Source organism: Myiozetetes cayanensis, unplaced genomic scaffold (genome assembly GCF_022539395.1).
Source record: "Myiozetetes cayanensis isolate MyiCay16 unplaced genomic scaffold, myiCay2020 scf9, whole genome shotgun sequence".
NCBI classification, from domain to species: Eukaryota; Metazoa; Chordata; class Aves; order Passeriformes; family Tyrannidae; genus Myiozetetes; species Myiozetetes cayanensis.
The window spans coordinates 15,522,080-15,548,983 of record NW_026088185.1 but is presented as its reverse complement, the minus strand read 5'-3'; the positions used below and the strand labels follow the sequence as shown (position 1 = coordinate 15,548,983).

The following is a 26,904-nucleotide window of genomic DNA, read 5'->3' as shown; positions in this document are numbered from 1 at the left end:
GTTCCCACATCATCTCTGCTAAAAAAAGCTCAAATATCCTTCATGATATCCAATGCCTTCAGCAACGTACGATCTCAGCCTTCAGCTGAGATCAGCTCTCACTGACAGCCACAACACACAGGGATCTAACTCTTGCCCTGATAATTTAAATTGCTATGGCTTTGACATCAATTCTACTGTGGAAAGTGAAAACATCCCTTCTTGGATGTATACCTAGCATGTATCCTAGGTACCATAACTTAACAACATTCAGCTGTGAAAAAGAAGAAAAGGAACACTGAATTAAAAAGACAGAACTAAATTTACATTAGCACAAAAGTTATGCAGCTATGAGGAAGCTCTTACCAATTATTTGGTGGGTGCTGTTCCATATAGGAACACACAGAACAGATCTTATGTGAAAGCCAGAAATTTGGTCAGCCTGAAATGTAAAAATGAGAGCTTCCATTAATCGTAGGTACCATTTGCAGCTTTTTAAATTATATTAACAGAAATGTCAAGGAGTAAGTATATGTTTACAAATGTCATTCCATATGGATTGGCTCTCACTCAGAAAAAAATTCTGCTGAAACCTCGTTCACGGTAACAAAAAGTCCTAAGGTTTATTCTAAAAACTGCCAAAGAAAATATAAACATTGGCATCTTTGACGCACCAAGCTTATACTATTTGAGTGTGATTTGGCATTAAAGACAAACTGCAATTGAGGCAATGTCCAGACAAATCCTGGATTACTTACACTGGTGGATTAATGGAGACAACTTCCACTGAACAAGTGTGCCTTAGAAATACTCTTCCCAAGTGTCAAACTGAAATTGGACTCAGGAAAACAGCTGTAAAAGAAGCCTTACAGGAAATATGCGTTTTCAAGAGTAAGTGGGGAATTGTGCAGAAGTGCAAGTTAATAAGAAATGGAAGGATGGAGTAAAAACCAATATTTGAGACAACTGGTCCTTTTGTTCTGATGACAATTTACTGCCTCATTTATTGTTTTCTAATACAGTATACAACTTCACAAGTTATTACAGGTGTCACTGATTCCCTCTTTTCTACAGTTAATAAGCTTTATTCCTTAGCGCCACTGCTTCAAAATCCGATGAACAGAAAATATTTTTTAAAAAGAGATTAGAGTAGGAGTGGCATGAGCCCTCCCACAGGAGATGCTCTCTTATTAAAACTGCCAGTGCTACAGGCAATCTGTTGTAAAAGCAAAGTAAAGGACCAGGAATAATTCATATACTGGAAGCATGATGGGATCACTGTGATCTCCTAGCCAGCAAAAGATATAACTCAGGTTTTAACAAGATTGCTGCTTAATATACATACTCAGAACTCATCACTGAAATCAGTGACACCTAAAATCCATAGAAGCAGGGGAACAATTGTTACAGATATATGGCTTAAAATGAACTAAAAAATACTTTGGCATTAAATTCTTGGTGAATGAGTTGAAAATTGAGCATCAACATTTGAAAACAACAATTAGTGTTCTGAAAAAAAATAGTGTTTTCAACAGAAGCAGAGAACAGAATATCTGTTCATAACTACAAATGTTTGTATGTATGATTCTATGTAAGTCATAAGGGATACTATTTTTGTCCTACTACACTTGACTACAGAAACAATTGAATGAAAAACTTGAATTTAAGAACTAAATTTTCAGAGGAACCCATTAAAAGAAAATAATTGTTGCCTTTTGTATTCTTTTTCTCTACATAAATTGGGCAGTGCCTCTAGCTTGGAAAGGACCGTGAAACAAATAAGAAACAGCTGAATTACTCAGGACATGATATAATAAAAGTACAACTGCAAACATCAAGGATTGGCATGCTTTATGCTAGTGTGTCTAAAAACCCCAGGCATTAATTCTACTTCTAGAAATTCTGAACATATTAACATCAGCATAGTTCTCTTGTCCTTTTTTTACAGCTGACCCCTTATATTTTTCTTGTTTCAAAAAGTTCTGGGTGTTTGAGAGATAATCCCTTTAATGGCACATGGAATAAAACTCGAAGCAAGCCAACTCTCAACACGAAGCGCTTCCAAGCACACTTATCGTAGTAACGTAGTTTAGGAAACTTTCTGAGCAAGGCTGTCCACTGATTAGTGTGCTGCCCAACTGCTGGCAAAGTCCTCCATAGTAACACAGTTTCACTGGATAGAATTCAGTGAAGGTTTTGTCCTTCTGTGTAACTCTAGCATTTATTTAGAGGTTAAGTATACACATAGGCTTTTATCTGCAGCTACAGCTTTCTAACTGAGGCTGGAATGAATAAAATACACAAACAACACAGTAAGATACCTTAAGATACACAAACAACTCTTATGGAGAGTGATATTTATCTCGAAGAAATAACTAACCCAGTGTGTATTTGAGCAAATTAAAAGGTTAATTGGCTAAGTTAGATCACAAACAACATTCGTCTGCCTTGATATCAGTTCTGTTTACACCCAGTGTGTGTACAGCCCCAGGGACCCCAACAGCTAATGATGGTGGTGCTACACTGAACACCAACAAATTTTCAGCAATAAAAATCAGTTTGCATAAACATCAATGCTAATGGCAGATGAAGTTATCACTTATAAATAGGAAAAAAAAAGAATCACAGACAAAGTAACTGCCTAAAGTCATACAATATTTCAGTGATCTGTGTTTACTGTATAAAGCCATGTCAACACCAGAAGACCAGTAGGAGCACATGCTAGTTAGAAAAAAATTCAAAATATTCACATGTTTTAGAGCTACCTGGATATAACGATAAAGTTTTTATATTAGTTTCAATGCCAAAAAGACAACATATATTTACATTTCTAAAAATCTCTTACTTCAGCATCAAAGCGAGGATCCTGATAGGCATCACTGATATTCACTGGGAGACCTGTGGAAGCGACGAGTTCAGCAATGCTATTATTTACTAGCCAGTCAGAATAAGATGATTTCTCCACACTGTCTTTGAAACTATCAAAATGCAGAGCAAGAGAAAAAAAAGATTACAATCAGTGTTACTTGCAAGTCCAGCACGTCTTACATGCATATTCACAGAAAAGGCAGAACCATTAACAATTTTTAATGGTTACCAAGAATGAACTATGGAACAGTAATTTGGTATTTACTGAAATGGTACCTCAAAAATTCCCTCCTTTACATAACTCTTTCTATTGAAAATAGCATCAGCAGCCCAAGTAAATAAAATATATAACAAATATATGAATTTACCTATGAATCAAGTGTGGATTATGTTCCAGGTTTCTGTGGGATATAGGCCTGCCCACCCAAAACTCTAAATAATATTTAGAACAGTTTTAAATAATATCAGGGTATTTTTAATTCTTAGTTCTAATTTTTTTTGTGGTTTTTTGTTTTGGGTTTTTTTGTTTTGTTTCTTTGGGGTTTTTTGTTTTGTTTTGTGTGTTGTGGGGTTTTTTTTATTTTGGTCTAAAATGACACACCTGAATGGCTGAAGAAGGGATCATGAAATAAGTCTTAAAATCAGTACTTGAAGTATGTTGCAGCAGTCACACAATATGTGAAGGTTTCGTTGTTTGTTTGTTTGTTTTTAACCTGGTTGAGCTTCTGCTACAATTACTGAGGGGATAGAGAGCTATCACTAAATGAGTATAAGACACTAGAATTATGGGCTTAACTCACCACACTCCACTGCAGCTTCTCCAGAAAACCCAGTTTCTACGTGGACCTTAAAGTCCTCTCCTTATACCCCACCTAATCAGCAGGGAAGTTTTCATTGACCTATTGCAGGCAGGTTTTTGACATTTGTCTAGCTATTCATATGTGAATAAACAATGCATTTTGTCCTAGTTTTGAGAAGAAAAGTGATTAATTTTCAGCACCTGAGAAATATTACTTAGAAAAAAGCAAGGAAGCAGCTATGGAGAAGAGTACAATAACTGGAAGCTTCAAAGTAATGCTCATGAATGAAAGAAGGATGCACAGTAAAATCCTTGAAAGACTCAATCAAAGTGAAAGGATTGACTTTGTCAGCTGCACTGATCCTCTGTAAACTAATTCAGCTATGCCACTTGTCTGAAAGAAAACTTAATATTCTTAAAAGACTATAAATAAAGGCAATAATAATGATTTACACAAATCTAAGTGTATCAACTTTCACTTGGGATAAGAATTTTGAGTGACTATAATAAATGTTATGTGTATACTTTGACAGGAGCTTTTACATAAATATGAGGGGTTTTGAGCTAAGTAAAAGATTCATATTTATAATTCAAAATTTATTTCAGGACACCAATACATGAGAAGCAAAAAATCTATAAGGATAAGAATCTAATTTCAAATGCATAGTTCCCAGTTCATAACTTAAAAATCTGAATGGTATTATCATTATAAGACACATAAATCAGGACTGCCTTATGGGTGTCAAGCACTTCAAGCAGCAAATGAATTCAAGTAAAATAAACAAAATAAAATCCACGAAAAAGTTTTTAAAGTAGGTTCTGTTATGTTGAGGGATTTCAGCAATTCCTCTGTACCAGCCCAAACAGGAAGGAGCACAGATATTTTTGCCCACACAACACATACTCTGGCCCAGGCAGTTGATCTGTCCACTACCAGTGGGACTCAGGTTAGAGGACTGTAACCTCAGCTACCTGCTAAAATGTAATCCCATCTGCAAAAATGGCTTCTTCTGTGCAGGGAAGACACAGCCCACAGCACATTCCATCAGGCTCATCTTCATCTAGAATATATCAGAACTTAACCCTCAAGACTTCTAAGTTTTTGTATTAATTTTTCAAAGGGAGAGAAAATTTAGGAGACTTGGCAAATCTGTACTTCAAGAATAAAATCACTGTCAAAAACAAGCATCAGTGTGCCACTATGCATAATAAACAAACTTGATTATGGTATGATGGAAAATTGCAAACTGAACAGATAAATTCAAGTGTGGTAGTGCAAGATATTTCTTTACAATCAACAGCAAAGAAAAAAGCTATGAATATTTATTATAATATTTAGGGATTAAACAGGTAAGCTGCTATCAGGTAGATGTAAGGAGTGCAAAAGAAAAGCCAACTTCAACTCTGAAGAGATATTAGGGCATGCAAAGTCATGTTGTCTTAGGAGCTTCACTCTCATTCAGATAAAACTTACAACTAGAACTGTTCTCAGCCTACAGTTTATTTCAATTTCCACTACAATTTCAAAGAAAAATATTTATCTTAACTGCTGTAATGATAAAGAAACTCATCTTGCCATTTTTTTCCACATGAAAAGTCTCATGACTTTACATCAGTTACAGCTGCAGAATGTAGAATGAAAAGGGCAAAACTCACTACAAAAATACTCAAATGTCAAGAGCTCACAGCACTGTTCTGTATCCTAAATAACCTTTATTTTCCCACTACAGTGCCAGTAACTCAAACTGTGCCTGTGCTAGATCCAAATGTGACATCATATCTACCAGTCTAACCTTGATCATTGCAAAACCAACTTCATTCTTCACTGGATGAAAAAAAGACCAAGAAAAAGCAATTCATCTTTATATTAAGACACACAGAAATATACCTTTATAAATCTTATAAAGACTAGGTGTTAGGTTGCACATGTTTATTTATGTCTTGGACTAAAGAAAATAATCTTGACTTGACTACATGTGGAGCAGGCTACCACAAACTGCTTTGTGGAAACGTGATAATATAACTATGGTAACAAGAAATGAGCCAGCTTGGTTATCTTGACACCACTCTACATTGTTTTGACTAATCTGGCTACAGATCAAGTTTGAGAAAAACAGGAATAACAACCACATCCCTTGATTCATACTCCCGTCCCTGAACAAAAGAAATGTATTTTCACCCCCTAGGAAAGACCAACTGCTACTCTGAAACTCTGTCAAAAGCAGTAACTCATGATTCCCAGATGAATCACAGATTATTTATTAATATTTAAATCTTCCTATTTCTTATCACTTGTTTTCCATTTGCCTCACCATTCCCTATCTGAAGCAGTGGACAGGACATGACAGAGATCTAGACTCTACCCAGCTTTCTGTGTGGCTCTGGACCCTGCTCTCAGTTTGCACATCTTAAAAATAACCCCACCCATCCTTGTAATGCTGCAAAATTGATCCATGAGAAGGTTTAAGACAACCATTTGATATGGAGACTTCTCATTCAGAATCAGTATGAATTAATTTGCATAAAATGTATTATATTTTATATGACATGTTTATCATATTTGTGCTCTGAGGTTTCTAGGCTTTCCAACTTGACAAGAGTAGAAACAAAATTTTGCTGGAAACTTTTCAACACACTGTACGGAGGCATTTTGTAAGAGATCAACAAATGATCTAAAACAATTTTATCTTTATTATTTGTAATTCAGTATTAACCATGCAAAACAATATCTGCGTGTTATCCACAAGTTCAACAACAAAAAGTCAGTTTTTTCCTGGTTTCTTACCTGAGACGCTGATACAATGGCATTGCATATACACACACACAAATACATATAAATATAGGCACATATATTTATTCAAGCAAGTCTCCATTTGAAGCAAACAGGAGTCTCATCTGAGTAAAAACTGCAGGCTCACACTCTTCGGTCAAATCTACCCAAAGTTCCATAAGCAAATAAAAGCTTGGGGAATAAAATTTAAAACTTTGTGAAAAAGGAAGTAATCCAAAACCACACAAGACACAAGCACTAACCTGGTGTCAGTATCAGCACTGCATTTTGGAGATAACAACTCAAAGGATTTTGTAAATTTCACCACCTGTCACAAAAAAAGTAACTTAATATTATTATTAAGATCAATATCTAAGAAAACAGTAATATGAGATTCCTATATTTAAACTGTATTTTTATCAAATGATCTTGGAATAAAAATACAATCTGTGTTCCCCCAATGGAGAATTCACATTCAAAATACACACTGTGCACAATTCACTAAGAAATAATATAAAACCACATGATATATTTCAATTCTAGGAAACTATCTTCTAAAACAGGATATGCTTCCCTTTAAAGGCTTTCAGAATGTGAGTTATGGAGCATTACCCAAAATTCACTTGTTTAATATAGGAACATAAACAGAAAGACACATTTGCATTACCAATTGCAACTAATTACACTTGAAAATACGTGCCAACAGCACTTATATGAAACATTTTAAGACTGGCTAACATGGCACAGAACAGAGGTCATATGTTTTTGGATGAGTCCCCATCTTTGCTTCAGTTCTGTATTGTAAAAGCTTTTTGCACAATGTACAAATGACAACATTTTAGGCATGGTTTAATATTGAGTTACTCTATAGAGATTTATTTTGATATATGGGTTAAGCCTCCAAAATGGAGGGAAATCAGGAAAATAACTGTTTTGTTGCTTATAAAAATTATCAAGTGAGCAGAAAGATGTTATTCTCCTACTCCAAAATAACCTAAGATTTATGACCATTTAGGACAAGTTTAGATTTTTTGGTCACATTTCACAATTTGGTCTAGAGGAATAAAAGCTCATTGCTTATGGTTTGAGAAAAAACCCTCCAAGCTCAAAGGTAGAAATAATTTTTCTGCTCAAAGAAAGAGCAGAAAAATTAACTGAACATAGCCACTGAGAACTTGCTATCACAATGTACTGTTCTGTGAAAAATAAAAGTCGTATTATACTTGTAAACACAGGGACATTTCATAAGAATGGAGAATAACTGTCTACTGTAATTATAAAACTGGGGGGAAAGGAATTTAGAAAGAAAAAATAAACTAGAAACATTAAAATACTATAACAGAGAATATATAAGTGAAATACAAACCTTGATCTTGCTTTTATGAAAGCTAGTATAATTTAGGAAAAGTTCCACTGAAATGACTTCATTTCTAGTAACTTAAATGAAATGAGAATCATATCTTTCCTCCAAGGAAAAGGAATGGGGTTTTTTTCTGCCATACAAACAAACTTATGAGTCTGTCTCTGATAATCATTTAGACTTGTCACAGCACAGCAACAAATAATCAGCTGCAGAGTCAGTGAATCCAATAATACTTGGGTAGAAGAAAAATGATATTACGAACAATGTTTTTATCCTTCAGCTACTTCCAAAATCAGTAGAAAGAAGGACAGTTTGTGCTGAATAGTCTGAAAACACTGGAGGGAGCTACCAATATGAAGGCAGCCACTTATTTTACTACTAAAACCAATATTCATAAAAAAGTTAAGCATTTTTAAAGAGGCTTTCGTACCACATAAATATCAGAATTGCAAAGTCCCAGTGAAAGCCCCCGTCAAAACATCTATCTGTTCAACTTAACAGAGCTCTGCAATGAAATGATTATTGCCTGGTCAAATGCAAAGAGCAATTGTAAAAACCATACCTACTTCAGTAATGCTGAAATTTGTGTTTTCATTTCACTTGCTCAATGTAAAGGCATATTCCTATCACCAGAACACTACTATCTCTGCACTTGTATGCAAATGCATCTTTTCCAATGGATTTTGTGTTACAAGAGGACTTACCTTTTAACAGCATTTTCATTATTTAGGAACTGAAACTGGTCCTCATTATTTATTTTGCAAAGTAATAAAGAAACGTGTTAAAAGGAGCACACACAGCTATTCCCAAACAGACCCTGCCAACCTAACTGAGAGGAAAACTTCCAGGAAGGAAAAAATCCCATGGAGTAGTGGTCATCAAAAGTCACTGGGAAAACTCCCTGTGTTGCAGGTTCAGCCCTCACTGTCTTGCTGTTCTTCCACACTAAAGAATTGGATTCCACAAAAACATATTAATGAGACAAGTTCAGAAGCTGTGAAGACACTTATTAGACTGCTGTAAACCCAGCTGAGTTGCTGAATACACAGGACTGTCAGCTAACAAAGTCTCGATGAGTTTATTTTTAGCTGTGATTTCTGAGTGGCCAGTAGTCTGATTGAAGATATAACATGTTTGCATACTAGAATTGAAATTACTTATTTCAGTTTTCAACACTTAAACAACAATTAACAGACACAAAAGTATGAAAACCATGGCAATATTAACAAAGATGCCTGATAATTACTTACTGGAATGTATGCAGAAAAGGTTAGTTGTAAAAATGAGCGTTAAAAATTTGGTTGATGATACAACTGTTTCTTCTGAAACTGCTTGCAAGCACCACCCATTTGATAAGTCAATGGTCTGAGTGTTAGCAAGGTTATAAATGTAAGTGAAGCTAGAGACAGGATTTTTCTTTCCTTCTTGTCGCTATATCATAAAAGAAAGGAGCTGAGCAAATAAATATTTGATAACAAATCAGGTCATTTTTCCTTTTTAAGCAGACCACAAGAGCACCTTGCTTCTCAGCTAAGAAGTCACAGCCGCTCTGTAGGAAGCACTAATTCCGTCACACAGATAACTGAGAATCACAGAATATCAGCTGGATCACACACCAGTGATAGTTTGATCCATCAGCAGCTTACAGACATCCATTAAATGCCTTCAAGTGCCCATAAGGAATCACAAATTGTATTTCAGTTTCCATCTGAAAAAGTGCCTATACTGGTTTAGCTCAGATGGTATTGATTTTCTTCATAGTAGCCTGCAGTAATGATACGTTTTAGTTATGTGATGAAAACAGCATTTACAACATAGGGATGTTTTACTGCTCAACAATACATACATAGTGTCAAGGCCTTCTCTGCTTCTGATTCTGCTACCCCATAATAGATTGGTTGATTCCAGCTAATTAAAGGGATATCCCATACTATGATGCCATACAATGTCACACTCAGCAATAAAAGCTGAGGGAAGTTTCCACTGCACATGATGAAGCCCTGCTTTCCTGGAAATGACAAATCACCTGCCTGCTGATTGGAAGGATCATATGAATTCTTTATTTTGCTTTGCCTGTGCATATAGCTTTTGCTTTACCTACTGAACTGTCTGTACCTCAACCCACAAGCTTTCACACTTCTAGCCTTTCAGTTCCCTTCCCCATCCTACTGGGCTGTGTGGGACTTAGCTGCCTACCAGGATTAAAGCACAACAGTGGTATTGATAAAGATTTGACCTGTACCTAACTCACATTTAGGAACAACATACTGGAAGAATTCTTGCTGTCCAGTATTTACATATGACAGACAACAGCTCCACTACAATAAAAGCAAATATTAGTCTTTTTACAGAATGTGCAGCTGTACTTACAGGTGATTCGATATCTTCCAGAAGTAATACTGAGCACCGTTCACACTTCAGAAGAGTCTGGGCCCGATGCATAATTTTCTTGACAATTTTCTCTAAGTCAGTCTGTTCCTCAAAGAGGTCATTCACTACTTCCAGTAATGCCTGCATACAAGGACAGAAAACTCTCTTATTGGTTATAGAATTAATAAATACATGGAGCATTGTAAAGGAGGCCCCATCCTTGGGATTGATATAAAAATCCATTGAAATCTTCATTCAAAAAAAGTTCATAATATTTATGGCAAGAGAATTGAAGTGGGGGTATCTGAAGAAAGAAAGAAGTATTTCTCGGTTCATAACTCGGCACAATCCAACTTCTAGCAAACAGCGGGAATCTTTCAAACTATTTTACTTTGGTCCAAAAATGAAACAATGGCTGTAACTCAATGAAGTATGGACTGAGTTACTTGATTTTCTATATTGAATTTGCTAGGGCATTTAAACTCCATTTTATTCTTTTATTACCCAATTTTCATGTTCAAAGCTGGAAAGGAAAAAAAGCCACATCAATACCTCAGAGTCTAACAGCACTCTGATCCAGCCTTTACCACTAACATGTCTGTAAAATACAATGCTTTAAAATTGAGGGCTTTCCCTCTCATTTCATCAACCTTTAAAAAATAAGCCCTGTCCTCTCTCACCATGGGTCCAAAGAAATGTGCTTTTCCCCTTATTTTCATTTAGGGCTGACACTAAAGAACATCAATACAGGTAAGCATATAAACTGGAGTGGTCTTAGCTCTTCTAACATGGTGGTCACCAGCAAAATTTTGGTCACAGTCACTGGGAGTTGCCACCATTGATGCCCAGTGTGATAGTCAAGGCATAGTATGGACTTGTCCACCACTTGGTACTTGCCAATTAACTTCAGCCATGGACTAGGCAAAGCCAAAGGCCACCAACAGGCCAGAATGCAATTATGTACAGGCCACCACGCAGCTGTCAAATGGCAATGACATTTTTTATGTTTTGCATGGCTGAAGCAGCAACAAGAAACAAAGAATCTGTACCTCTAACCCAATTTCCTGGCACATCCAACCATCAGAAATTACCCTTCTCCAGTGAAGAATGACAATGTCTCTAACACTTTTCTGCTGAAAGCCTTGCTCAGAAGATTAAACACTGATTCCTCAAAATTCTGTATTGTTCCCTGCAGTCAGGGAATCTGCAGCAAATTTCAGACCTTTGAGTAGTCAAACAATTATTTTATTTGAACATCAAAGAAAGAAAAAAACCTCTGGCACACAATCATTTTTATTCCCCAAGTCTCCTCCGCATCTCCACCCCAAAATATAATGGTCTGTTTTCAGACCTGGACCAAAGACAAGCTCACATTCCTCATGACCCTTAAATATAAGAGCCATTAGAAAGGGCTATTGTTAGTTTTCAAAGTAGTGGAAAGCATCAGTTTTCACACATGGAAAGCACCAGAACCATGAATATAAAAATGTCAATATACAGGCCCAGACCACTGTATTCTCTCCTATTTTGTGAAGGAAGAACAGGTTCAACACTGTCTGGGGTATTTTTACTGAAGTTTTGGAGCCGTGATCCATGCTAACAGAAGTATAACTTCCTGTCATCATTTCAGGAAGGGCGATTTAAAAAAAAAAAAAAAAAAACACAACAACTCAAAATTACAATTTTTTTTCTTGAAAAAAATTAAAAAACCTCTCTGGCAAGTAAATGACAGGAAAGCTCAGCATTATTTTCACTTCAGAACCTCCTGTCCCAACTCATTCACGGCACCAGCAATCATGAGTAATGCTTCTATGCAGACACATGCTGTCAAAACCCTTCACATATAGGGGTTTCTTTCCTGCTTACTTTTAGAAAGATATACCCACATTATTTGCACATGAATTGAATATTAAAAATTCAGGATGGAAAAGGCTTGATATTACTAGAATTTTATGAGAGCTTGAATCTCTGCCAAAGTAACACTCTCTCCTGCACTGTCTATGCCACAAATGCAATTGTTTCAGCACTACAAAACACAGAACTGACATCAGGAAATAACAGCCACCCCCATGAGTGCATTTCCCTCCCACGCTCTCTGCTTGCTGCTTCAATCAAGACAGAAATCTGTTGAAAATACAGTTTTTGAAATGAAACGTAGTTAAAACTGTCTGCTTAGCAAACAGGTACACGTAGTTGGAAGCTGAAGGAACAAAAGACCAAAGTCTGATATTGGTCCACTATGTGTTTTTTACTTACTCTGCTTCTGTCATATTCCTTCCTTGAAGCTGCAAATAGTTGGGCGTTGGATATGGCAATCCCACAGAATGGGAGGTACATCTGCATCACCTAGTATGAAAAGAAATTCAGAATTACTAAAAACAACTGCAACTGTTTATAGCAAAGAGACCTAAACTTAGGGGACATGTCCCAGGAGAGTCTCAGTTCACTCGCTCTTCAGCAGAACACTGAACACAAAACAAAATTATCATGGGCAAGGCACATAAAATGGGTGGAAGAGAGATCAAATATCTAGGAAAGAACAAAAGCAATTGAGTTCACAGGTCCCAGCAGTGAGTGTCCTCTGTAATTTCTCTGGAAAACTGCAGATTCTTAACTCTATAAAACGTCTGTTGAAGACTGCATCCAATTTCAGAAGATATTACAGCTTGCCTAGAAAAATATTCTTTATTTTTCTGGACCATTTTCTTGTTCTAAGCTCAAGAAGCAAGCTTGAATCACATTACTGTTGATTTCTAGGGGATGTAGATTTTGGATAATGCCATCGGAGTGGAACACAGCACATTGATCCAAAACTATTAGTCAGAAAGTTGTCTTCTCAATGAAGGCTAAAAAAGAAATAGTTAAAGAACATGCTTGAAAAACTGGGCCTTAATGGATCATCACACATGAAGAAAGACTGGAAAAGAGGCACGGGGAACATATTTTGAGGTGCACAAAATAACTTTAAAATATCTGTAGGACCAGCACTTTCACAAGGATGACAATGGATCAAAGTCCAAACCCAGCATTTTTAAGCCACATACTGGTAACACGTGTGTAACACACTGCCACTGCTGAGTGGTTCCCAAGCTTGGGTAGGAGACACTTAGTAAATTTTACAGGTGCTGAATAGCCTTAACATTTGCAAAGCCAGTGGGAGTTGAGGCACTCTGCTGTTTACAGAACCAAAAGGATGCAGCAGCAGCTAACTTCTCTTCTCTTTGGTCGGTTGTCTGTCTACTCTAAGGAATCCTTTCTGTAGCAAGCTTTGGCATTAATAGGGTATTTGTCTTTGAAATGCTATTTAATTAGAAAAATACTGCTAACACAGGAAACAGGGTTATTGAGCCTATTTGAGGAAGGAACCCAGAAGAGCAGAAACAGCAGCAACTGCTGTTATACTTTATCTGCTTTACACGCTCCACTGGTTGTATACCTACCTAATGTGTATTTCACTGATGATGAGTTTTTGAAAAGCATCTTCAGATCCTCTGAATTTTGTGCCTGCACAGCTGGCATTCTGTCAGAAAAACTGAAGATTTTAAGGTGCACACTTATGATGCTAATTTGGAAACATTATACTTCCAACCTCCTTCCATCATGATTGCCTCTAAAGGATAATTACATATTTTGGACTTCAGGAAAGAATAGAGTCTTACATTATCTTTCATTTTGTGTAACAAATTGATAAGTGGGTTTAATTTTTTGGTGGTCAGAACTTCTCTGAGAGAATTTGGCATATTTCAGTTTAGATTTATTTCCAAAATGAAAGAGAAAACCTATCCATTTTTTCTTGTAATGGTACTAAAAACACATCCAAATAAGAGATGCAGAACACAAAAGTTAACTTGAGAAAAATCTGACATTTAGTGCAATTTTGAATATCATAGTGAGACTGGATACATTTTTATTTAATAAAAAAAATTGAATACTAGTATTTATTGTCTTCCCATTGGAACCTCTATTCCCAACTTTAATGTGACCCTGTGACAATGGAAAGCATAAAAGAAGTTTATGAACCTTCAGCCATCACAAAAACAGCTAGCAAAATGTCTTTTTGTCAATAAGAAAATATATTGCTCCCTGGAACCCAAACTCCAAGGCCCTGGCTTTATGCAGAAATTAACATCCAAAACCCACTGTTATATGAATTTTCAAGAGTCTGGAAAGCCACTGCCATAACATCATTCTTTTCACCACTCAAACTAATTGTGTAAGGTGCAGTGCAACTAAGAAAGAGACACAAAGCTCTTTAAGATAACAAGTAAAAGAAATTAATAAATGTCAACATCTATGAAGAAAAAGTCCTGAGAAAAACACTCCTGTCAGGCAGAGAGGAACCACCCTGTGATAACAGATACATCAATTATCCATGTTTACCTAAGAACAACTGGAAAAATAAACACCCACTCTTGTTCCTTTTTCATACTTTCTGAACTCTGAGGGTAACTGATACCTAAACCACTTTTGGCAAACTGGAATACAGTGCCAAGTAAATAAAGAATGAAGGCATTTCTAATGCTAACTGCATTTCAAGTAAGTTTTTAAAATCAGAATTGCAGAATGAAGTAGAAAGCAGTTATCCTGTTCTGATTTCGGATTCCACATTTAAATATGCAGTACTAAAATGTATTGTAAGGACACAGTATTGAATGGTTGGCCACAGAGACACTGTTAAGCATCACATGACAGGAATTGACAATTATAAATAACAGAGTTATTTTAAATTGTCTTGGTGAGACAAGACCTCGTTAAGAAGGAGCTGGGCTTTTCTCCATCTCATGTTCCCCTGTAGCACTAAACAGACAGGACAGTTTGCTTCTACCAACCAACATCTGTACAGGTTTTACCAAATAGTCTATTAGAGTGAGGCTAACCAGATGCAGCAACTGTGTTCTGACACTGGGTCCAAAGGTTGAATATGCAACATGTTTCTGTTACACCAATGCACAAAATATTAGTGTGAAACTCATAGGAAAACACCCAGTATATCTTTCCGAAGTACCTAAGGTAATTTCCCTTTGTTACAAAACAAAACAAAAAAAACAACAACAACAACAAAACCCAAAAGCATAGCTTTAGCAGATATAACTAATTAATTTATTTTGTCTAATAAGAATAGTTGTAATGCTTCATTGAAGTACTATTTGCAATACTGCCAAACAAATATAAATATATGTAAGTATGTAATAGTATATTTTTTAAAAGTTTTGTTCAGGCTGAATAACAATCTAATGAATCTGCTGAGATGTTGAAAGATACTACTCTTAGTGTGTGTGTGTGTGTCAACTATAAGGCATTCAGATATAGTAAGTGCAGGTTACACCATTCTCATACCTAACCCTCCAGTAAGTACCATGTCCTTGGGCAGCAACTACATTCACCTCACAAATTCACAGCAGCGTACAAAAGCTAAAAAGCTGTGTTCACAAACTGTTCAATATTTTATTAGGGCAGGAAACCTTCATGAAAAGAAGATGAAATAATGGGCACTGTTTCAATATCTCACTCTCTTCCTTCTAAATTCTATTATTTCATTACGGGATTATTCTATGGTAGGAGTACTAAAACATAACTACCAAGGAAACAAACAGTATAATTACTGGAAGTTTTAGTATTCAGTTATGTAGCTACCTTAATTTTCAGCTATGTCTTGAAGATGACGGATCTTTACTGCAAAACTACACCAGTTTTGATCAATGAATGCCCTGACCATAGTTACTTTTTCCTTCCCACAGAAAGATACACTCCCAGTGCTTTAGTATCTCCACACATCTCCAAACGGTATACCTAAAGATAGACTTTAAAATCTATAATAAGAACTGAAGCAGTAGTTTAATATTTGGAAGTATAAAGCGCTTCCAGATTCTGCAATATTAACATCTCAGACAAGAAAGTTAAAAACTGAGCTCACGTTTCATTGAGGTTTTTTGTTTGTTTTTAATGGCATCAGTTCTGAAATCCGTATGAAACACACCAGTTCTCATGCAGAAGTTTAAAGTGTAGGTTTCCATATGCTTCCTCTTCATAATCACAGTTTTACAGTTTCATACCTGGTTGCAGAGCTGTCTGGGCACATCAGCATCTGGACACCTACACTACAGCATTACAGTGTCTTGAGGTGTGACACTCATTTTCCTTTCATCTGGCTTTTCACAGATGATGAGACATAGAATACATAAGTTAATAAAATGCTTATTAGTGTTCCTTTGAACTGCTAAAAATAAGTTAAGGGTTTCTTCTCATGATCTGGGGTTAAGTTTCACAATAACTTGATACATGATACAATTTTTTTTTAATCATCAGAAACAGGAAGGAGAAGACCTCTAGCCAAGCTCTTTCTGACAACGCCTGTCCTCAAGGGATACCACCTTTCCCTTCACCACACAGTCTGGGGATGAAGGTCCTTACAGAACCTGCGAACTCTTCCCTTGTTACACAAGAGAAGTCCTTGCTGGTTCCAGCTTCATAAGTTCAAAAGAAGGCTGTTTTCTAGAATTGTGTACCTCATGGGAAGTAAGTTTTGAAATTTTCCCTTAATGAAAAGAAGGTGCAAAAGCAACAAAGCTGCACGCACACAGACCTGCAATGCAGGAAGTTATTTGCTAGTAATGAAGAAGAGCCAGTGCTGCAATGGTAGCACACTGCAGAGGTAAAATGCTTCACGCTTGCTGGCTGGAAAGCAGCCATGAGTTCAGCTTCAGATAAGCGCAGTGACATTTACCCTGCCTCCCCTTCACACAGTTTTGCTCTCACCGAGCATCCTCCAAGAGCACACGCTGCTGTAACTATCTCATATAGTCTAACTCACGGCTTCTGGCTTACTCCAAACACCCGCTTGCCTGTGGTCACAAAAGAAAACAATTCTAATGTCTGACGGAAGAAAGAAGCCTCTCAGTAATGCTTGTGTACTCATTCTGGCACAAACTCCAGGTTAAGCTCTCAGCAAAGGCCTGTCTGGTTCAGTTGTTTTCTTTAGTGGCCACAGGAGCCACTTCTCTTTACACAGCTTGCTCGGTAAGCCTGGGGGGGAAAGGAGCTAGTACAGCCTTCCTAGAAAGAGAAAGGAAGCCCTTTCAAAGTAAATGTTGTTGCTGCAGTTTAAAATTATATATGCTTTGTGGACATACTTGAAACCAAGTCAGGGAAGCCAGCTGCCCTTTGAAACATTTTCTAAGGTGTTTAAAATAGGTTCAGAGAATGAAATATTCTACTGAATTCTGAAAAGAATAAACCAAATTCAACTGCAAAATGGTTAAACACAAGCATTTATCTAAATTCCCTTACCTTCTGCCAGCTGTGCAGGGTCTGGCTATCCACACACCTGATAAAATCTAATTGTCATCTAAGTTTGCAATTCTCAAGAAATATTTTCCAAAGTTATTTTTCCACCCCAAGCATGGAAAGAACATGGTTGGAAGAGACATCCCTTGAATTGTGGGCACCCAAACAGGGTGCAAAGCTCCCACCTTTATTGGTGAAGCTGCAGAGGCTCCTGGGCCAATCTTCTACTGCCTCTGATTTTTTAAAATTTTTTTGTTTAAATTTTATTTTAAGTTTCTATTTGCATGTGGTTATTTATGCGTACCAAAACAGTGCGCTAATGCTTGCAAACATGCAGCAGCATCGCTGACCTATAAAGCTCACTATCTAACCATGGAAGCTTTTGGTGTCTGCAAACAGCTGAAAAGGACCATGGGAGCAATCCCTCAGCACTGACTCTGTACTTGCCTGCCTCATATAATAACTGGCACACATTCAAACTCGATAACTGCGTCACCAGACAGATTACAAAGCAAGTCTCCAGTAGAAGCAGATTCATTACAATTTTAAAACCTGGATCCTATGTAGGTCACTGTCCTCACAAACCATGGCACTGGGAGACTATCACATACAGGACCAAGGGGCAGGAAAGGGTGGGAGTGCAGATTAAATGTGTTCAGTCTCAGCCTCTCATCTTTCTGCAGGCCCCATCACTGCCCTCTGGTTGCTCAACACAAACCCCATCTTTGTTTTCTGCTATGCACCCAAGATCTTTAAACTGGGAAAACAAATGAACAAATTTAATCTGATTTACAATAATACACTTTTAAGACTATTTTTAAAGACAGAACTACACATCTATTAATCTTGTCTTTTTTTATGGCAGGTATTTGAAGGTTTGTTATTCATAACTCCCTTCATTATCAAGGGGTGAAGCTCAAAAAAATCTAAACAAGCCATGCTGAATTATTCTCTTACACAAATAAAAAACATCCGCAATGTCTATTAAATCTATTTTTGACAATATTTGGTACGACATATTTAAACATTTTAACATTGGATTAAATTTAGCACTCGGTATAAAGTGGAAAGGACAATAAATTGCACTGTAAATTTCCACAGAGCATCTAATTTTAATGCTGTTGCTCCAACTGAATCTGAAATATGAAAAAATTCTGCTAAAGACTAGAAAGCCAAAAATAATTTAAATTCATGTAGAAAGGCTACTATTGTAGGATCCAATCATCTGATCTCCTACATGCAAAATCCAGTTATTTTCACTGCAAACTTCTCTATATTTTGCACAAACCTGAATCAGTGACAGCCACTAATAAGCCCTCTCTCAGCAAACACTTCAAACTGCTACTCTGTTATTCAACATGTGATATTAAGCCAGGATTTTCAGCAGGAAAAATGAGAACAAGAGGAGGAGGAAAATTACACAAGGAACAACAGTGGTTCTATTAAAATCAGAAGTGTATAAACAGAAGAAGAGTAGAGGTAGCAGACAAGGAGCAGCATCATGCCAGTGTAAGCACCTATAAGGCCAATGGCTGGCATCAGCACTTCATCCTGGGTGTTCAGCAAACACAAATCAAGCTTGAAAGCAAGAGAAACGCGCCTTGCAGGCAGCCCAAATGAGGGCTGCAAAGTTAAAGTAATATGATTAACCAGTAAACTAACATGTTTCTGTATTGTAAAAAAGCTGAAAGCCATGGAGACTCCTCATTGCAAGGGTTACTGAGGACTCTCAAATCTGGATGGTGAAGGTATGGCCTATATATGTGTGACCACCTGCAGCCAGAACACCATTAAATCAACCCAACAATTACAGATGATGTTACTTTACCAACCCTAGTGTTTCCAGACATTGGTTTGGAAAGCTGGCAGGGCTCCATCCTTTGTAGCAAAGTCTTATTACAGAGAAGTGCTAGGTAGCTTTTACTAGTTCATCTGAAATAATACAGATAAGTAGCATTACAAAAGGTTACAAATTCTCAAAAGCACAAAGGCTGAACACTGTTTATCTTTGACACATGAAAATTATATCATCACCTTAAAAAAAACCCCAAAAAACAAACAAGTTGAGATGGTTCCCAGAGGACACTTTACCTGTGTAATGCTTTCCAAAAAGACCAAGAGGGGCTGTAACTGCCTGAGTGCTCTCCCCTGTTTAAAGAAGAGCCACTAAAGGTCAGTCCTTGGCCACAGGAGCCTGCAGCTATTGTGTAAGGCATGCAGTTCTGCAGTGCCTAAATCTCACTATATCAAAGCACTTTGGCAGACCATGAACCAAGTTTTACAGCAGCAATGTCGTGTCGTAATTTTTATCTACAGACAGCAAAACTGAGCCAAAGAAAGATTAACTGATTTATCTGAAGGGAGGAAGAAGGTCACAAAGAAAGATTTTGTCAAAATTTTGGAAAAGCTCCTGCTTCCCACTATGCTTAAATCAGCGGAACCAGCCTGTCCAAGACACTGTTATAAAAGCTACCAATGTTTAAAAACAAGAGTGGCAGATCAGAACTTTAAATTGGCATAGGAGAATTAATAAGTATCATTTCAAAGTTGATTTTTCCTAAAACACAGTTGCAGACTTTGGTTTTACCATTTCAACTTTCACATGTCTGACCTCTGGCAGATACTATCCATAATAACTGATCATGCTAATTGAGTGACATTGAAACCAAGAATCAATTCCATATGCATCTATACATTGAGAATGTCATCCTCAAGTCACAATTCTATTTACAATTATTCTACTATTCAAGTCACAGTTGTACTTACCAACTCCCAATTCTTGTTAATGATGAGAAATAGATTTATTCATTTACACAGTGGTTCAGACTTTAAGTATTAGAGTACACAAACTGAAAACTACTTCTACTTGTTGATTTAGCCCTAACTGAATGTCTTCTTTCACTTTTGGTATAAATTAAATGTTGTCTTTAGAGCCAGAGTGCAGAATCACAAACTGGCTGAGATTTGGCTGGGGCCTTCAGAGGTCACCTAGTCCAACCCCCTGCCCTCAAGTAGGACCACCTAAAGCTGTTTGTTCAGGACTGTGTCTAGACAGCTTTTGAATATCTCCTAGGATGACTTCACAACCTCTCTGAGCAACCTATCAGTCCCTCTCACAGTAAAAAAGTGTTTCCTGATGTTCAGAGTTTCCTGTGTTGAAGTGTCCCTTGCCTCTTGTCCTGTCAGTGGGCACCACTGAAGAGTCTGGCTTTTGTGTCGTCTTTGTAACCTACCACCCTCTATTTATACACAGTGATTAAATCCCCCCATGAGCATTCTTTTCTTTGGAAAACAGTCCCAGATCCCTCAGCCTTTCCTTGTAGGGGAGATGTTTTAGTCCCTTAATCCTCTTTCTGTACCTTTGTTGGCTTCTATCCAGTATGTCCATGTCTCACTTGTACTGGGAAGCGCAGAACTGGACATGTTGTTATGAGTCATGAGTGAAAATTAATCCTGCTGTTGCATGAATACTGTGTGCAGTTTAACAAAGAAAGAAGTTCGCACATTTATATATAACAGTCTGCACTGAGATTACTGTGGCATTAAGAAGTTTCTATTCAGGTTCTTCCGTCACATACTTCAAAATGTATTTTGTGATTTATGAAGGAGAAATTACTTGAACAGTAGCCTTTTTCCTCTTGGAGTTTGTTTAACAGAAAGAGAATGTTTCTGGCAGAGCTTACTGCAGAAGCCTGATCCTTTGCCACGCTGAGCTCCTCTTTCAGCAAGGTGGGTGTTTTTGCCTGAGTAGAGCCACTGTCGCCAAGAACCTCCCTGCTAACTGAAACTCCAACAGCAACACAAAATCCTGAATCTGACACATAAACCAGCCAGGTTATGTTGTGCCTGTTGTGAATAAGTTTAGTTTCCCTGACTTCCCCCTCTCTGTAGCATCAGTCCCAGGGGGATGGAAGGGGCTGGTTCTGTTCAACTAGAAAAAAAAAAAAGTGAAGCAAGTTTTCTCATGCAAGTGAGATCCATAGCATAAGTGACCCTTCCTTTCACCACACCATTTTATGTACCTTTTTCCAATCAGGATACATTGTACCTTGACCCTTTGTTCCATCATACATAGAAGCATCACAACACAACACAATCACATCGTATTTTTGACATGTATTCTTATGTCAATTTGTTGAGTTTCTCCTCAACATTGGGAAATTTGCCTGGGGTGTTCTACATTTGCCTATTTTGAGTTTATGTATACTTAGTGACTAATATAATTGTTACTGAATGTCAGAGAACTTTATGTTGGTGACATTGTCTCTTCATATATTTCTCCTGAGAAAGTCACTCTTATTCTTTTTTTCCAGTTTTTAAGATGAAAAATAATGGTAAGGAATGCAGTGTGTTTTCAATGTATCATTTTTACCCATATTTTTTTTCTTACAAATACAACGTTTCTTCAGAAGTGCAGAATCTTATTCTAGTCAAATTGATTATACAAGTGAAGACACTTCACAATACTGTTATTTGAAACCAATTATACCAATTAGGAACCTGAATTAGTATCTATTATAGCATTTTCAAACCTGATTAAAAGCACTTCTAACATACATTGTAATTTCTACCTATTACATTGTGTTAATGTTTTACATGAGGAAGTAGGGGAATAAACCCTACAAACCTTTGTCTTTAAGGAAACAGCTCAAACCCTCATGTTAAATACATATCTGGGAGGGGTGAAAAAAGCAGTGTACAGTAATATCATCTTTAGAACAGTTTCTGTGTAAAGTGACAGAAGTGGCTGGAGGAAAACTTATCTATACACCTAGACAGTGTCATTCTTAGAGATTTGAGGTTGGCAACTATTAAATTAGGGACAAATGAAAAATAACGTAATACCAAGGCAACAGAATAACTTCTTAAACCACAAGAAGGAACAAAAAGGCAAATTCTTATTAGTTTTACATGAAATGAGATTTCAAAACCCTTAATATAGAATTTTAATAGAAATTAATTAATAGAAAAGTATAAATTAATTGGGAAAATTCTATTAATTAGAAATGGAATTAATATAAATATTCCTTAACTGCTTTCTCAATAAAACTATTTACAGAAAAGTGTGTTCAGCAATTATATATTTACCTCTCCTTCGTCATGAGTACAGTGAAAAGAAATGAGCAGAAAAGCAGCTGAGCCAAATAGTGCTCTGATCTACGTCACTGTGAGCCTGCAGTAATACCTCTGACATCTTAATTTGGATTTATGTGGTTGTAATTTACAGAATTTTTCATGTCTTTAAAAATGTGGAACGGTGGTTGATGCCTCAGGCCATTTTCATCAGCTCTAGCTGTATCAATTCACAGAAGGCAGACTGACATTAAAATTTTTTTTACCCTATCCAGGCAGATGCCAGTCAGGAGAGGCTGAGCATAAATCTTTACAGAATTCCTGCAAAACCATGACATTCGTAATGCAGACTGAATAGTTTGACATTCCCTGCTCTTTCTATATGCTATTCTATGTCTACCAGGATGCCCAAATCTCATACTTCACTGTTCAATCTGTACACAACAATGTGCTAATGGAAACAGGAAAGGAGATGACCATCTCTGCACAGAACTTTGAATCCTCACCATAATTTCAAAACCACTAAGCAAGAAAAGACATAGGGTATCTTTTGATAAGACCTAAAGCCAGAATTTTAGAGAAAGTGATCTAAACTTGTGTTTCAATTTTCTATTTTTATTTCACTGCAAAAATAGGAAAAAGAAGACATATGGCAAAAAAGGATTGTTCAGCAAATAGTGAAATGTGCACCTTATTGAAATAAACAAGGATGCAATCTACAATATTAAAAACATACCAGATCTAGAATACAAATGTGCTTTCATATGAAAATGAAACCACTTCTGTATTTAATCCTCAGTTAAAAAAATAACTTGAATCCTGTTTGAATTCAATTGTTTTACCAAGAACCTTCACCTGACACGAGGAGTTGTCTATCTCCCTTCAGCTTAACATAACACTTGAAAGGATTAACTTTGCCAGACCAGTTAGAACTAAGTCAGGCATATTCCTGAACTAAAAGCACTATTTTTATTTTTTTTCAAATTCTCTCCAAAACCAGCACCTTATCATAAGTGCTATTTTGGTACTTGTTGATTTCTTCATTACACCCTCCATTAACTCTGCAACCAGGGAGGTCAGTACATTAACTGTTTCTAGTTTCAGCTCATGAAAGTTTAAAAATAAAATCAAGTAGTAATTTGGTTGTTTCCTTAATTCCTTAGAACTTAAAAGTACATGTCCTAAAGCAGTGATTTACAGAAAGCAGCTCTGACACACATTTTTTTGTGTGCGTATGTGGGGGATATTAATTTATTCAATTGACATTGTGATAATTAACTCAGTAAACCAGTGTCTTACAAAACTGCCCTTTGAGCATGACTGATCGACAAAGCACTGGGAGAAGCACTGCATGTCGTATTATTGCACCTTTGAGCTTTAAGGCTGGGTGGGCTTTAGCAGTCTGACTTGAAAAATTTATTTTCTGTGCTGCAGACTTCAAGGGGTTGATGAAAGTGTGTGGGCTGGTTTGGATGTGAGCCATTCTTTTTCCACACATCATTGTGTCTCCTGCACTAATGACTCACACCTGCACATGCTGCTATCTGATTTCTAGGCAAAGTTATTTATAAACTGGAACAGCAGTGCCAAATTCTGGTGGTATAACTATACCCATCATTATTTACCTGAAGTACTTGTCTGTGAAGCCCAGGCAATTTGGGGACAGTGAATTCACTTTCCTCTGAGGAGCCACGAAAACTGGATGCAGCTTCTCCCCAATAAAACCCACACTGCAATTTTATCTTGCAGATTTCTACAGATCTGATGTGTTAACACACTACCTTTCACACGGCTGCAAGATAAACACAATCACAGGCTTCTGAGGTTCTCTGCACATAGAAAAAAATCCTATCTTCTCTCACAGCAGGTATGGGAATTATTTGCTATATGGGTTGTTTATACTTGACGACTTGCATGTTGCAGGCCTCTGCAGACAAAAGAAAAGATATTTTATTCAACCAAAAATACTGTTGCCCCAAGCTTATGATTACAGTCTTGCCTGCAGTGTCTCACTCACTGGTCCAGGCAAGTATTCAAACCTTCACATTACAGTCTCTGCTTTCAGATGTTATTCCTCAGCGCTCAGTCTTTTGCTAGCTGTGACTGCAGAACCATCAGTGTTTGGTATCAACTATGTATCTTTCTCCTTCCTCTGCAACTGGCCACAAAGTGTTTTTACTACAGCTTCAAATGAGGCCATTTGTCTTCCTTTCTTTCTTTGGGGTAATTTGGTGAAGGGCACAGAAAAAAATCCAGTTCAGAACAACTGCCTAAATGACCTTTCAGTGAAAACAGCATTATGAACCATACAATGGGTTACATCCTGAGAGATAAAACAGTGATCTGCTGCACTGTAAGTGTTCAAAGATATTAATCTTACACCTACTAAGCACACAGCATCCTGCCCCTTAATACTGAAAATCATAGTGTTTCGAATCTCAGACTGAAGTGATTGTGTATCTAAACAAAGCTATGTTTAAATAAAAAAAAACAAACCAAAACAAAAAAACCCTAAAAACAACCCTAAGCCTTTATACAGGTATATAAGCAAGCCTGTTACAGTTACTTATACAGACATACATTTTGCTTCCAGCAAAACAAGGTTCTTCCAGGCATATACTTACATATACTTCTCACTGGGTGCCTCAGAAGAAAAACTGTAAGATATTAATATTAATATGGCTCTTGAACTGCACACTGGAGAGCATTTGATTTCAGGTAGCTGAGTTGTGTTTAAAAATCAATATGCTGCTGTCTTCCTTAGTGCAAATTTACTGATGTTAAGAGTTCACTTCTGCCTACGTTATTAACAGTTCAGTACAGGGCCAAATTATTTTAAACTTTTACAGGGCACTCAGTAAAACAAGCCTTCACTTCTAGTTGCAGCCTTTAAGCAGTATCACAGTTAATTCAGCTTGATTCTGTAGTACCAGGGGGTAAAACACTTCACAAACTGAGGAAGGATATCTGGTCTTTAAGCTACAGAAATAACAGGAAAACAGGTTGTCCTTTCATCACATAAGCTATCCTCCCCTCATAGATATTTTATCAAAAAAACCAAGAATAGAACAGTGTTCTTTGATTTGATTAGGACTTGAGTAGGTTTGCTCTTTTTTTGTCTCCATAATTTTGGACTGTAAAAGTTGTCATTAGTCAAGGAATGAGGATTAACCAAGGCAAGGCTGAATGATCAGGGCAGTGCCCTGGGTCATACACCCTGGCTTCTTACAGTTCAGTAGAAGTACAGCTGAAAAATTCAAATTCAGCTCGCTGCACATCTGTCCACATTTGCTCTCCTTCTGCTTTTATTCCTTTTCCATGAGTTTAAATATTTTTCCAGTGTCCAGTGTTTTTATCTTTTCTGCTTAAGAAACTATCATTCTTTGCTTAGATTGTCTTCTGATATGCATTCAATCTTGTTGCAATCCTTGCACCCACTCATTTCTTCATCTTCTCTACCTTATTTTTAGTTCCTTCTCTTCTCAAAATTATTTCCTACTTTGTCTCTGCTTATGGAACAATTGATTTTAATTTATCTATTGCATCTTAAAAAAAAAAGGCCTTTCTTACTATGTCTTAGTTCATTTGATATGGTTTTTTTAATAGTAAAGAAATTCACTGCTTCCATATGGAAAGTATTTTCTTTAATCATAAAACTGGAACAACCCACGAAAAATGGCTGAATTCTGCAGGCTTGCCAGTCAGTTGTCCTGAAATACTACATGGTCACATAAACAGGATTTATTATTGCTACTTTTTCATGACAAAGTTTTTACCAATATCTACGTGACAGTGAATTTTATGATGTTTTTCAAAAAGTGAACTCAAAACGTAAATTGATTTCAGTGCAAAAGACCAACAGATGGTGCCAGTCCTATAAAATCCAAAGTATCAAAGAGCTCTAGATACTTATACAAATTGCCTGAGGCAGTTTATAAATAAAGGGCTTACTGCTCCTTTTTCTACGCAAAAAGTTTATTGATTCTGAAAACATTTAATTTGTAACTGTAAATCTGATTTCACATGCTGGGAAAAAAAAACAAGAATAAAACAAAACACCTAAAAACAAATAAACTAACAAACACCAACCAACCAACCAAAAAAAAAACTCTGAAAAAAATCCAACGAAATAAAACTACACACATTTTAAGGTTTAGCCTGACACTTTACAATACCAATATGTATATTTATAATGCACTTACTATTCTACTGAAAATGAAATGAAGAGCATTCTCTTGTGTCCACTTCTGGGCTCCTTAGTATAAGAGAGACATGAAGCTTTCTAGAGTTTAGCAGAGGGCTACAAAGATGATTAAGGGAGTGGAGCATCTCTCTTAGGAGGAAAGGTTGAGGGAGCTGGGCCTGTTCAGCAGAGACGATGGAGAGAGGACCTATCAA

General features: G+C 36.8%; 1 protein-coding gene across 2 annotated transcripts in view; it reads right to left on the bottom strand.

Annotated features, from left to right (window-relative positions):
* The window catches only part of PDE11A (phosphodiesterase 11A), a 115,996-nt gene that overhangs the window by 61,508 nt on the left and 27,584 nt on the right, over positions 1-26,904 (bottom strand). For both annotated transcript variants that reach the window (XM_050339885.1, XM_050339886.1), the window contains exons 3-7: positions 12,406-12,495; positions 10,150-10,290; positions 6,680-6,744; positions 2,825-2,957; positions 346-421 (exon numbers count right to left, since the gene is read on the bottom strand). In XM_050339885.1, coding sequence (XP_050195842.1) covers positions 346-421; positions 2,825-2,957; positions 6,680-6,744; positions 10,150-10,290; positions 12,406-12,495 — 505 coding nt within the window. The remainder of the gene's footprint in view (positions 1-345; positions 422-2,824; positions 2,958-6,679; positions 6,745-10,149; positions 10,291-12,405; positions 12,496-26,904) is intronic.